Source organism: Papaver somniferum, chromosome 1 (assembly GCF_003573695.1).
Source record: "Papaver somniferum cultivar HN1 chromosome 1, ASM357369v1, whole genome shotgun sequence".
In the NCBI taxonomy this organism is placed as follows: Eukaryota; Viridiplantae; Streptophyta; class Magnoliopsida; order Ranunculales; family Papaveraceae; genus Papaver; species Papaver somniferum.
Genome location: NC_039358.1, coordinates 99,167,147 through 99,182,458, shown reverse-complemented (window position 1 = coordinate 99,182,458; position 15,312 = coordinate 99,167,147). Strand labels below are relative to the sequence as shown.

Here is a 15,312-nt window from a genome sequence, read left to right as displayed (position 1 = left end):
TCATCTTCATCATGATTTATGAATGAAAAGAGAAGGAGAAGATAATAGATTTAGTTTTTTGTATATGATCATCATCTTCATCATGATGAAATTATGATCATCATCTTCATCATAACTTATGAATGAAAAGAGAAGGAGAAGATAATAAATTTAATTTTATAATTCATGGAGGGTATTCTAGCCATTACAAAAAATAGTTGGATATGAGGTTTTGTTGATTATTATTTCATAACCCGATTTTGTCATCTTGTGAGCCCTTATAACCCAATGTTTCGAGCCCCTATAATAGGTTTCAAAATCATTTGTAATCAATTTCAACATCACTATTACCAAAGAAGGCCCAGACAGATTACTACTAGAAAAGTAGAAAGAGTCATCAGTGTTCACTCTTTTTCTTCCCAATAATCAAGTCACTGGCATTCACCCAGAAGATCAAAATAAATAAAATGGCAAATAATCTCATCACTTTGCAGCGGAAGTACTGCATTGTTACAAAAATAAAAAGCACATGTTTGTTTCTTGAGATGTTTGTAGAAGATGACAAGATGATAGTTCAGCAAGAATGGAATTTTTACAGGACCCTTTATGCCCAAAAAACACTGTATTAGAGTTTTAAGTTTTGATGGTGATGTTTCATGCTAACTCAGTAAATCAAATAAACTAAGACATACAAATTATAGATCAGAAGTAAAAGAAAAATAATAAAATATAAAAGAAGGAACCAGTTACCCCTTTTCTCCCATTATATAACCTATAAATCATCTTGACTACAATTTAATATTGCATATCCTTAACCATAACCAGTGGCTTAGGAGGGGAAAGAGATCTAATTTCAGGTGCAGAACTAGGAAACAACATGTTTAACTTGTGCATGAGAATATCTGATCTGGATGGGATTTCATTCAAAAGGAATTGTTGAACAATTGGCTTCTTGAACCATTCCAAGACAGAATCTCCTGGGGCCCTCAGAACAACTTTACTGACTTCAAATGGGGATTCTACCGAGCTTAGAACCTGTGCTATGACAATTTTCAAAGTAGGACCTGTAACCAATTTGATACGTCTAGGAACAACACCATAATACAACATTCGCTTCCTAAACCTGTGAAGGGTGTGCACAACAGCAATAAGAGCAGCCCCAACAGATAAGCTTCTAACATCTAGGGACCAAGCAATGTGCTGATCAAAGACTACTGCCTTCGGGAAAAGTTTATTCTCATAGGAAACTTTCCACACACACCGAGCTCTATTTATTTGACCCATAAGCACAAGATAATTAAGGAGAACATTAACAAAGTACCTGGCAGCACCCTCTTCCAGCTCGAAATCAATTTCCTGGAAGAACTCCCTAACAAAAGACAACACTGGTTTTTTCCTCTGCTCTGGGCCTGTGAAGAGTCCACACATAAAAGAATGTGCTTTATGGTTAGTTGCACTCAAGATCGACATCAAATGCCTCTCATTCTGCTCATCCTGGCACCGTATAAGATGAGCCAAAATTGATGTGTATAGGATGAGATCCACCTTCGCAGATGCGTTAACATAAGTATCAAGAAGGGGTTTAGCTGACTCATACATTCTATTCTTCATACAAGATTCAAAGAGCTGCCTGATAATGAAGTTGTTTGTTGTAATCCCAGATGAACCCATGAATCGTAGCCACCTCAAAGCAAGATCAACTGCCCCATCCTTAATGTAGATCATTAAAACATCACTAGCACTAATATCTACTGCAAATCCCACTGCCTTCATTTCAAGTAATATCTTGGCTGCCACATCCACTAGCTTCTTATTTGCTAGTACAGTTAAAAGTGAGGTATATGTGCTGAGTCCGGGTCTAAGACCTGCATTTGTCATCGAGTTATATAGCTTCATAGCAGAATCAACTTGACCCGAGGAAGCATGCATTTCCAACAGACAAGAATAAGTGGATGGCGTTGGTAAGAACCCAGCCTTCTCCATATCCGAGAAAACAGACATTGCAGTTTCTAGCTTTCCAGACTTTGCGTGGGACTCGGTGATCATTGTGTACAATCCATAATTAGGTCGAAAACCTGACTTCTTCATCTCATCCCAGAGCTTCAACGCAGTTTCTAGTTTCCCAGCCTTAACAAAAGACTCAATCAAAGACGCATACGTGGCAGACGCCGGCCTGAGCCCAAAACCTTGCATTTCCATGTAAACCTTCATTGACATATCTAACCTCCCGGCCTTACCCATCGAATCAATGAGGGACGAAAAAATGGAGCAATTCGGACGAAAACCCTTCTCTTTCATCACTTGGAAAAGCTTAAAAGCAGCATCGAGTCGGCCTGATTTTGCCAAGCTTGGTATCATTAGGTCATAGGTTGCCACATCCAAAGAACATTTAGCCTCTTCCATCATCTCGTACATTTCAAATGCCTTATAAGGCAAACCCTTTGTCAAAAACAAGGTTATTAACGAATTGTAAGTCTGTGTATCAATTTTGCAACCTGAATCTTGAATCTTCTTGAAACAGCAGAATGAAACCTCCAATTTCCCAGCCTTGGCTAAATGTTGAATCACCCGATTGTAAGCTGTAAATGAGGAAGTCTCATCTTTACGATCATCATCTTTTTTATCACGAACCATCTCATCAAATAAAGATTGCAATCCTTCATAATCTCTTTTCTGATTCAATTTATCAAACAGTGAGGCGTACATCTCATCCATTGGGGAGTACCATGATTGCCTCTTCGTCCATCGGAATAAACTAAGAGAAGCATCTGTGTCTCCTATTTCTTTGACTGCTTGATTTATATGAGACATGTTTGGTACAAAATAAAGTTTATCCAATTGGGTTTCCATTTCAGGTCCCCATTTCCATCTCTTGACAATCTCTACAATCTTAGTAATAGCAGAATCATTAGAAAATGTTTTCTTTAACCCACCAACCATTACATGATCATCAACCCCTGGTTCAACAGAACGAACACCCCCCTTTCCTGAAAATATAACATCGCCTGTTTCATCCAGATATACTATGTTTTCTTCTGTCCACTCAGTCGTTCTCTTATTTCCAGAGCAGAAGGCTCTCGAGAGAAATGAGTTTCTCATAAAAATTTGTGAAAATTGAAATTGTGTCTCCTTTTCATCATATAATACTCTATGAATACGGGGAATAGACGATGAGGCTTGATAAGGGTTTACTCTGAGCAGGTAGAGATTGCTCAATTTACTGCCTGCTCGCCTATAATACATCCTTATTTCGGGATACAGATAGATAGATAGGTAAGCAACAAAAATCAAGGAAATCAAGGGTTTAATGTTTGAGTCATTAATGATTCAAATTCTCGGGATATCGTATATGTGCTGTGTGAGAGAGAGACTTACTTGATTTTGATCAGAGAGTTACTCATGATGCGGAGTTGCGGGTTAAGAACCACCACTAGCTCGCCTGTTCTGGGATCAAACAGAGAAGATGAAGAAGAAGTAATTATTTCAAAGGTGGGGTTTTTGTCTGGGTTTAGGTAAAGTGTGGTCGGGCACGCCAGAGCTACGATGTGATCGGCCCACATCAAAGAAGTATGTGATCTTTTTTTTTTTTTTTACCCCACCTGACGAAGATTATAATTTGAGTTACTTCCCCTACAGAAATTAAATTAGTAAAACCTCATTTCTTTGTATATTCCGTCCAAGGATAGTGAGCTTACTCAGCAAAAATGTACACGTGGAAAAATTATACACTTTTAAATTAAAGTGCCTAAAATACCCTTTTGTACTAATTTAATCGAATGATAGTAGCTAAAGTAAAAAAAAAATTCAATGGTGGAGATTTACAATTATATAAGACCATCCCTTTCTTCTCCACACGTCTATTTCTATTCTTGTTTTCCATTAAACCTACAACTGGTTTTCTTTGTTGTTTTTTTGGAAAAATTACACAGACTTTCAACATCACTTACATTTTACCTTCTTAAAATCCCAAAGGCTAATGTTCATCTCCACGTTTGGTTGTACGCTGACTGGTGTAATAGGGGATACAGTAACAATAACAACTATGTCTGGTCATTACAGCTATTGTTAGCTGTCATAACTGTTTTGTTTTACAGTCTGTGTAGGATTACTACACGTATAGGGATATTATTTCCTTTCTGTGTTTCCCCTTCTGTATTAAATGTCTTGTACGGACATCTCTGTTGCTTAATGAAGATTTCAGTTTCTACTCATTCTCTGTGTAACTATGGTATCAGATAATAACTACGATCCAAACACGCTTTCTGCAACCCTAATCTGATAATCTTCTTCTTCCAACTTCGTCTACAGATTCATCTATCAACTCAATTTCTCTCTTCTTCTTTACAAACTTCAATCTTTCTCTTTTTCAGATCTAAATCTCGTTCTTTCTTTACATCTTCTTTATCTGTTCTTGATTTTTCTTGAAATTTCTTCAGATTTACTGATCAAATCAATGGAAAATCCAACTTATTTCTCTATTTCTAAGTTTCCAATCAATAAATTGACAAGTATTGTTCAGCTCAAATTTAAGGATGACAATTTTATAATTTGGAAAGGTTTAATGCTTCCTGCGATTCGAAAATTCAAGATCATGAACTTTCTTGATGGAACACATGAATGTCCACCTCAATATCAACTCGCACCAATGCTAATAATGGTGTAGAGAATCCATTATATACAGACTGGATGGATGAAGATGTTACGATAATGATGTGGATCAGTTCGACGATCTCTGACAGTGTAATTTCCTACTTTGCTTTTGCAACTTCATCCTATGAACTCTGGAAAGGTATTTCAGGTCGTTTTGCTAGGATTTCTTCTACTCATTCTATACAATTAAGAACTAAACTCATGAATATCAAGAAAGGAAATTTTATTATTGCTGCTTACACTAATGAAATCAAGACTATCACTAATCAATTAGCTGCTACTGGATCGATTATTTCGAATGATGAAATTGTAGTGGTTACCTTAGGTGGTTTGAATGCTGATTTTAACTCTTTTGCTACTTCTGTGAGAATGCGCAACCCACCAGTATCAAGTCTTGAGTTATATAATTTGTTACTTAGTGAAGAACTAGTTATAAACCACTAATTGCAAATTCTTCTCTTAAGTCTACAAATAGAGATTAAAAAAAAAAAAGGTTTACAAATAGAGCTTTCTATGTCTCTGAAAATAACAATGGAAGAGGTGCTTCAAGAGGTTTTCACAGGTGAGGTCGTAATTCTAATTCTGGTAGAGGTGTTGGTATTCTACCTTCTCCAATAGCAACAGTTTCTTATCCAACTTCTGTAGCAAGACCTTCTTCTTTTGGTTCCACTTCAATCTCTTCTGGTGACAGACCTACATGTCAAATTTGTCATAAGTATGGACATGCTGATGAGTGTTGGAACATGATCAATTTCTATTATCAAGGTAGAAATCCTCCTAGAAACTTACAGGCTATGCTTGCTTCTGCAAATGTTATGGGACAAAATCCTTGGTATGTTGACTCAGGTGCTACTCATCACTTGACTGATGATGCCTCTAACATTGCATCTACTTCTTCTTCCTATGAAGGTGGTGAATCTGTGACTACAGCTAATGGTGAAGGTATGCAAATTCATAAAACTGGTTCTTCTCTAGTATCAATACCTAATCAACAGTTTACTCTTAAAGAAATTCTTCATGTTCCTTTAGCATAACAGAACTTAATATTTGTTCATAAATTTACTAGAGACAACAATTGTTCTCTGACCTTTACTTCAACTGATTTTATTGTTAAGGATGTGAGAACATGACAGATCCTTTTTCAAGGTCCCAGTAAGAATGGCTTATATCACTACAAGGAAAAATTTCATCTCCAATCACCTCAACAGCTTTTTCTTGCAATACAGCCTCTTCAACAATCTGGCACAGAAGATTAGCTCATCCATCATTTCAGTCTCTTAGTAGGCTAGCTAGGTTTCTCAATTTCTCAAATAAAACTCTCTCTTGTACTGAATTTCAAGTTTGTAGAAGTCATAAGCAACCATTTCATGTATCCATGTCTGCCACTACAACTCCTTTACAATTGTTACACATGGATGTATGGGGTCCTGCACCTGTTGTTTCTTTAGATGGATTCAGATATTATGTCAATATTATTGATGACTTTACCAAGTTTTGTTGGGTTTATCCTTTGTCTCTTAAGTATGACTTCAAATCTATATTTCGTAACTTTCAAAACCTATGTAGAAAATCAGTTAAACCTACAAATCAAGACTATAAGGACTGATGGAGGAGGAGAGTTTGTCAATAATGCACTCAAAAATGTCTTACTTGATAGTGGGATTATTTGTCAAATTTCTTGTCCACACACCCCTGAACAGAATGGTGTGGCATAATCCAAACATAAGCATTTAATAGAGGTTACAAAAACCTTTCTATATCAAGCTGCTCTACCTTTTGAGTTCTGGTTTGATGCTCTTTCTACAACTAATTTTGTCATTAATAGATTACCAACAAGGTCTTTACTTTTCTCAAATCCTTTTGAAACTTTGTTTAAAAGAGCTCCAAATTATTTCTTTCTTAAATCCTTTGGTTGTTTGTGCTTTCCATGGTTAAATCCTTATACAGAGAATAAGTTACAACCAAGAAGTGTAAAATGTATTTTTCTTGGTTATAGTTCTAATCATAAGGGGTATAGATGTCGGGATCCATCTAGTGAGAAGATTTATGTTTCAAGTCATGTTGTCTTTCATGAAGAAAATTTTCCATACAGTACTCTATCTACAAAAAATTCTACTAATTCTACTATTTTTCTAGACTTTCCAAGCATTCCAGTCACCTTGGATGATTCTTCTTTTCCCTCAGATACTTCCAACACTTTACACAATGCAACTACTTCAGGTATTTCTGGTACAAATACAACTACTTCATGCATTTCTGGTACTTCAGGCATTTCTGATACTTCTATAATCCCAACAACTTCAACTACTCATGATACTTCAGTGAATACATCTCTTACTTCTACTCATCAGATGACCACAAGAGCAAAACATGGAATTTTTAAACCTAAGGTATTCTTTTCAACCAAGTATATTTTACCTACAGCTTACTTGTCTCATTTTGAACATATAATTCCTACTTGTTATTCTCAAGATGTTAAAATACCTGTTTGGTTAACTACAATGAAGAAAGAGAATGTAGCTCTCAAAGAAGTTGTAACTTGGTTTATAGTTCCTCCTGATCCAAGTCAAAATCTGGTAGGATGTAAATGGGTTTTTAAAATTAAGTACACCCAGATGGAACAATAGAAACACAGAAAGCCAGACTAGTGGCAAAAGGCTTTCATCAGCTTGAGGGTTTAGATTTTACTGACGCTTTTAGTCTAGTGGTGAAACCTGCAACTATTAGATTGGTTCTCTCTGTAGCTGTTAACTTTGACTGGAATATCAAACAATTGGATGTGAGTAATGCTTTCTTGCATGGAGATCTCAAAGAAGAGGTATATATGAAGCAACCTCCTGGTTTTGAAGATAAGGAACATCCCGATTTTGTGTATAAGCTACACAAATCATTATATGGCCTTAAACAGGCACCCAGAGCCTGGTATGAAAAACTCATGGATGCACTAGTTGTTATTGACTTCCTTCCATATCAAGCTGATTCTTCATTGTTTGTTCAAAAGCTTGGTTCTAAACTTACTATTATCTTAGTCTATGTAGATGATATAATAATCACAGGAAACAATTCAGCTCATTGTGATTCCAGTATTACTTATCTGTACACAAAGTTTCCAGTGAAGGATCCAGGAGCTCTACATTATTTCTTTGGTTTGGAGGTCAAGAGAAATGCAAAGGGTCTCTTTCTCAGTCAAACTAAGTATGCACTTGATCTTTTGGGAAAGACAAATCTTGTAGGTATTAAACCTTGTTCCACTCCTTATTCTGCATCACTAAGGTTAAGTGCTACAGATAATGAATCTCATTCTAATCTCACAGAGTATAGGTCAATAGTTGGCTGCTTACAATATTTAACATGTACAAGACCTGAACTTTGCTTTGCAGTGAATCAGATATGTCAGTTCATGCAAGCTCCTACTTCAGCACATCTTGCTGCTGCTAAGAGAGTATTAAGATATGTTAAAGGCACTCTTGATCATGGCATGTTATTCACCAAGGGTGTTAGAGCACTGCTCGGTAGAACTCGCAAGTGTTGCTATCTCAAGCTTGTTTGTCAAGTTTAGTTACCAAAACTATAAGTCTTGATTTCTACTCTACTTATAGCAAATCTCAGACTATGATAGAAAGTGTAGTTGAGCTCTAGACTCCACGACGTTCATCATGCAAAGACGAAGAACTACTCAAGGAACTGGTGGATCTTCATCGACAAAAACGTATGTGGAGACTTGAACTTATCTATCACTCAAAAGTCTATATACTCTATCTCCTATCTTGAGACAAAAGTCGTATTGCTATATAGACTTCGATTATACACATTTGCTATTTCGAGCCGAGTTCATCTCGCTTATCTATTTCTCGAAATATGTGTTGGTAAGCTTTCGCTTTGGCCAAGTTCATCTTTACAAGTGACAAAAGTCATGTTGATTATTTCAATATCTTGAAAATCGCTTTGATGAAAAATAGTGTGTGAATAATCTTTATTTAGCATCCTCTAAGAATGTTTCTGAAAAGACGAGGGTACCTAAATATACCTCAATCTAAAACTTTTCCACCTATAATTCCTTTCTCCGAAAGTGATTGTCTATGGACTTGTAGATGGGGAAAAACGATTTGCTGTTTTTTTAGGAAAGTGAAGAGACGACGGTTCGGGCGAGACTCTTCAACTGAGCAAACTGCTTAACCTCACACAGATACACTGCACGGGGGTGCTTTAAGTTCAAGAAATCAATCTGTAGGACTCCAACCTAAACCAAGTCAATGGCCGTTCCAGAGTCAATTTGGTCACAAAGAGGGAGATGGGTTGATCTGTAGGAGGGAAGCTGAGAATTATGGGATCAATGGTGATCAAGGATTGTGGATGTGTTGAAGATTTATGCAAATATGTGTAAATAAGTTTGATCGAGAGGACTTGTGTGTATACGATTGTCGTTTTTAGTCATCGATTCAGAGCTTATTTATATTGTCATAATAGCAAAACACATTGATCCCAGTAAATGCGACGGTTTCTTGGGTGAAAGAGTGGGAAAGTGGGAGATCGTGGTAAAATCAGTTCCATGTCGTGCATAGACTTGGTTGATCGTCCACCCACTACTTTTCTAACTCCCTCAACCGCTTGCACGACTTACTCATGTTTCTCATCGTGGATGAACACACATGTTGTAGGCCACCAGCCCAAAACCCTAACTGATATCCTCCATGTGACGTGATTGATGTCTCGCGAACGTGGAGTCTGCAAAGCAGACGTGTATTTGATTAGTCAGTTGTTGACTTATTAGACAGTGAGTCTAAGTTTTGTTGAATTGAGCATGAATGACGAATGCTTAGTGATTCATGGATTGAACACGCGTACAGTTCTTATATTGATATTGAAAAAGCGGGGGTCTAACAACCTCACCCAATATTTCGCTTAGCAATCTGTGTGGACAAACTCCAATATACATTTAAAAGAATCAACTAGACAGTCGGACTCAATCTTAATAAAAGTATATCAAAGAGTTATATCTCACTTTCTCGATTCAATACTTACTCAGCAAATAGAAATCTACGAGTCTAATTGAATACAAGAGAAATCACTTGAACGGTACCAAAGACCAATGTTCAAGGATCAATCAATTTCAATCAACAACCAAAGGTTGGATTTCCCAATTGACCGATTCAACGCACAACCTGTGATATTTCAATTATATAACAAAATATAATGCGGAAAAGATATAACACAGACACCAGAAGTTTTGTTAACGAGGAAACCGCAGATGTAGAAAAACCCGGGGACCTAGTCCAGATTACACACACAATGTATTAAATCGCTAAAGACACTAGCCTACTACAAACTAACTTCGATCTGGACTGTAGTTGAACCCCAATCAATCTCACACTGATCCAAGGTACAGTTGCGCCCCTTACGTCTCTGATCCCAGCAGGATACTACATACTTGATTCCCTTAGCTGATCTCACCCACAACTAAGAGTTGCTACGACCCAAAGTCGAAGACTTTAATAAACAAATCTGTATCGCACAGAAAATTCTACGGTAATAGATAAATCTATCTCCCACAGACATACCTATAAGTTTTTGTTCTGTCTTTTGATAAATCAAGGTGAACAGGAACCAATTGATAACCCGGACTTATATTCCCGAATAACAACGTAGAATTATCAATCACCTCACAATAATCTTAATCGTTTAGCGAAAGAAGATATTGTAGAATCACAAACGATGAGATGCATATGTTTGTGACTTCTTATATATCTTTCCTATCGGAGAAATCAATCTCAAGCCAATCTTACGATTGTACTCAACACGATAGAAACAACAAGATCATATCACGCAACTACAGAGAAAATAGTTGGGTCTGGCTTCACAATCCCAATGAAGTGTTCAAGTCGTTAACCTACAGGGTCTCGATAAAAACCTAAGGTTAAAGGAAAATCGACTCTAGCTAATACAACTAGTATCACACAGAAGATGTGGGGATTAGGTTTCCCAGTTGCTAGAGTTCTCCTTTTTATAGTCTTTCAAATCAGGGTTTGCAATCTAAGTTACCTTGGTAACAAAGCATTCAATATTCGCCGTTAGATGAAAACATGATTATAATCAAGCTAATATATTTTAACCGTTAGATCGAACTTAGCTTGTTACACACAAATGAAATGCACGTTTATTTAGGTTTGTGTAACCGTACCCAAACATGTACACTTAGTTGGTTCAACAGTAGTTATCCAAATGGTTAGCCATATGAGCACTTTCATATCAACCATATTCATTTTAACCATAACTAGTTCAAATGACTCAAGAGAACTAGTTAGAGAGTTGTTCAATTTCTTAGATCTCATAGAAGTATATAAGACACAATCGAAGAAAAAACGATTTGATTCACTCGAATCAATTCATGAACTTTATATCCACGGTTTGCAAGTATGCATTCCTTAGTTTATATAAGTTTAAGTTCACAAATAATCGTTTTTAGAAACTAACCCACTTAAGTACGCATACTGGTACGCGGACTTAAGTACCCGAAATAAGTTTGTTTTCAGTTCACAAAATCCAGCAAAAATTCACGGGATGTGAACTTCCGACAATACGCATACTGGTACGCGAACTTCAGTTCCGGTTTTCCCGAGCAGCAAAGTACGCATACTTTGGTTCAAGGAATAAGGACTTACACACGTATGAGTTATCACACAATGTTTATATCCTTTCAAGGTTATATTCTAAACTCTCATTTCAATCATTGAAACATTCTTAGAGGACGTTATATAGTTGTTTTTCACAAGCTATTTTTCGTCAAAGCGATTTTCAAGTAATTGAAACTAATATGAGTTTCATCACTAGTAAAGATTAACTTGGCCAAAGCGAAAGCTTACCAACACATATTTCGGGAAATAGATAAGCGAGATAAAATCGGCTCGAAATAGCAAATGTGTATAATCATAGTCTGTATAGCAATACGACTTTTGTCTCAAGATATGAGATAGAGTAGATAGACTTTTGAGTGATAGATAATTTCAAGTCTCCACATACCTTTAAGTCGATGAAGTTCCGCAGTTCCTTGAGTAGTTCTTCGTCTTTGTATGATGATCCCCATGGATTCTAGAGCTCAACTACACTTTATATTCTAGTCCGAGACTTAGCTATGAGTAGACTAGAAATCAAGACTTATAGTTTTGGCAACTAAACTTGACAACAAGCTTGAGATAGCAACGCTTGCGAGTTCGACCGAGCAGTGCTCTAACAATCTCCCCTTTTGTCAATTTTATTGACAAAACTATCAATACATATGAATACAAAATAAATAAATAAACTTTTGTAGCTTCTCTTCCACATGCATGATCTCCTTGGTTCTTCAACATTACTCGAAATCTTCGTCACTTCCAAATACTCCAATGATTCCAAAGGTTGTAAGTTCATCATCATCGTTGTTGAAAATCCGTAGCTATAACAATGAGAAAACAAGAATTCTCAATCATTGTTACACGGTGTCATAGTATTATTACACAACATCAAAGTTCAATTGTATCACAACTTCGACAACAATATTATGGTGCTATGTATCACTCCCCCTTAGTCAATACTCCATCTCACATGGAAATCACTCCCCCTTACATAATGATCCGAAAACCATATGTATTTGTAGTGTGAACTACACATTAATTCTCCCCCTTTTTGTCAATAAAATTGGCAAAGGTACGAAAACTAGTGGGATCTTAATGAAATTTCCATAGAGACATTTCATGACCAAAAGAAAGCACATATCAACTCTATAGATGCCATCATATAGCCGAAGCTAAATGCATTATCAAGGAGTTTATAAAGATACAAGATAACCCCTATAATATTCCACAACCGCACTCCCCACAAAGATTTGGCAATTAAGCACAAGTTCAATTAAGAACTCTCCCCCATAAAATGTCATTCCCGAAAGAACAACAAGAGCGACCTTACTTTCACAAGAAAAGAATGATTTCTTTGGACATAACAAATCACATACGAATATGAATTTGAATCCAAAATACTCAATTAATTTAACCACAAGAAAACCTATGATTAATTTAATCAGAAATGCTCAACATAAGAGAACTTATGGAGCCGCACAGTATATACATAAAAATATGGATCAGGAAAGATCAATATTGCGGAATAGACAAGGATTCATTCTATTTTCCATCATCGAGAGCAGGCGGATGCTCCCAGAACAGACCAAGCATTTGCTCCTGTTGGAGCTTCTCCTCTTCCACTTGAGAGATTTCTATTTGCACAATGACATACAATAGACATAATCCTCGTAAACAAAAGTTCATCCTATCTTCCATCAATATTTGCATAATGACATACAATAGGCTTAAAACTTTTGTAATGTCAAAAGTTCATTCATTCTTTTATCAATACTTGCATATCGACATGTAAAAGACTTAACTTTTGACAAAGGGTGGGACAATCATAGTTCACGGACGCAAACATACATATCCCATAACACATTGCAATATATAAAACCATAAAGATTAATACTGCAAAAATCATCTTCCAAACAATTTTATAATTTAACCAAATAAACCTAAAAACAATAAAGATGAAAACGTTGGACATAGCTATGTGTAATCACAATAATGGCTATTCCAAACTCTAGTTATTCTTCCTAAAACACAAGAATAAAATTCACATCAGAAGATTTACTAGACATAATAGAATCAAAGTTCATTGAGAACCTCATACCTTTCAATGAATCCATCAAAGAAGGTATCACTGACTTCCTTTACTCTCTTGACCGTAGATACTCCATGTTCGTGAGTTAGAACATTAACCTTACGGTCAACAACCCGAGCAAGCTGTCTAGCCTTGACACAGTCCATGATGAGCTTATTTTGATTCCTTATCAAAATATTTTGATTAACAATGATTCTGGCCTGACCACCTAAGAGTTGGTTTATTTGTAGTTGAAGATTTGCAAACTCGACCTTTAAATCGTTCTGAAAACGAGTTAAATCCTTGACAGAATCATCAATCCAGGAGTTGTGATCCTTTCTTGCAAGCATCTTTTTTAGAACCAGCTCTTGAATCGACTCACGTCCTTGAGTGTCTTCCTCCATATCAAGATGCACAATCTCTTGATATTTTGCAGAGTTCTCCATATAATTTATTGTTAGGGATGGAATAACACAATATAGAGTATGTATGTGTGTTTGTAAACAGGAGAAAGAAACTCTTGTTACGGAAACCCTATGAAATCACAAAAGGAGGACATGACGTTTGTGGACCGGCAACAATAAAAACACAAACAACACGAAAAAATATATTATACAACACACTTGAGCATTTCTCAATCATTATCCTTGCACCTCTCAAGCTAGAAACAATAATAAGGATACCTGGAATCAGGTGGTAGAGTGAAAAGTAATCACACTACGATCATTGAGGAAGGAGTTGTATACATCATCTGAATGTTTTGTAACGCCCTAAATACTAAACCTGCTTACCTAATAGGATTACAACCTAATTGAAGCATCAAAACTAGACTAAAGGTCTTAATAATCACCATTCCATAAACTAGTCTCAAAATAAACCCATATACTCTAATATTATTTAAATGAAAGTTTCTCGAGTGATATGAATATAATAATGTGTTTTTTTACATATTAACAAAGAATACATATAACAGATAACACAACATCTTTAAAATCGTTAAAGCCTTTTAGCAAAGAAAACGAATTTATCCTCGCGCGCACCATTTCTTCTGAAAATTGAAACTGAAGTGGGAATAAGTAAGCACATCATCCCAAAGGGGTGCCCAATGGAAACACATAACTTTCAGGTAAGCATTAACATGCTTCACAGTTCTAAAAGATAATGAAATTGAAACAGAACAATAAAAAAAGCAGATAACACCTTTTACACACAACACGAAGCAGAAGATTTCTTCAAGTCTTTTCCCCAGATATTGCGTCCATCGTGGCAATATCCATAAAAGATCCACCACTGGATGGATCTACGAGAATTGAGTTAAACAACCTAAACATACGTTATCCTAACCTTATCTCACTCAATGGAGAAGAAGATGCTAGAAATAACTCCAGTCTCAAATGATAGCATGAATCCATGTAGCGTAAAATATTATCGTGGAATGCATACACCTCATAAATCCCAATGCCACCATCTAAGTCTAGAATATAATAAGGTTTTGATTACTATGATATGACCCCACACAACAGGTTCACAAAAGACCCAAACATTATTCGTAGACCGAAGTCTCCAAATAATGACCATTTCCAGTCATGAACCTAGAATTTCTTCCTAAGTCAAGGCCATAGTAACCCAGTCATAATACTAAGACTGAAAAATCAAGTATGATATGCATGTGAGTGAATTCCCCAAGTAAAATAGTATATATACTATCGAAACGGATGAGTTACCGCCCTTCTGAAGTAATATTGCATATGGATGAGTTACCGTCCTTCTATCTTAATAAGCAAGAAAGTTAGTAATATTGCAAACGGATGAGTTACCGCCCTTCTAAGTAATATTATAAACGGATGAGTTGCGGCCCTTATAAAACATATCAAGAATCCATGGGGTATCACAGACACTCCTCTCAAGGAACCACATAATGCATATCACACAACATACTCATTGAATTACAATTATCATGTTCACTGAAATTAATAACTCATCATGATCGCAGATAAGGTAAACTCA

At 36.2% G+C, this 15,312-nt stretch overlaps 1 protein-coding gene across 1 annotated transcript; it reads right to left on the bottom strand.

Annotated features, from left to right (window-relative positions):
- Positions 1 to 494: 494 nt before the first annotated feature.
- LOC113295117 (pentatricopeptide repeat-containing protein At1g79490, mitochondrial-like) lies at positions 495 to 3,434 on the bottom strand. Its single transcript, XM_026543470.1, has one exon. The coding sequence runs from the start codon at positions 3,220 to 3,222 to the stop codon at positions 775 to 777; it is 2,448 nt and encodes an 815-aa protein (XP_026399255.1). The 5' UTR covers positions 3,223 to 3,434; the 3' UTR covers positions 495 to 774.
- Positions 3,435 to 15,312: the final 11,878 nt, after the last annotated feature.

Bases quoted from the DNA above. Each gene is read 5' to 3' on its own strand.
- LOC113295117 (XM_026543470.1), bottom strand. From the start codon at position 3,222: ATGTATTATAGGCGAGCAGGCAGTAAATTGAGCAATCTCTACCTGCTC.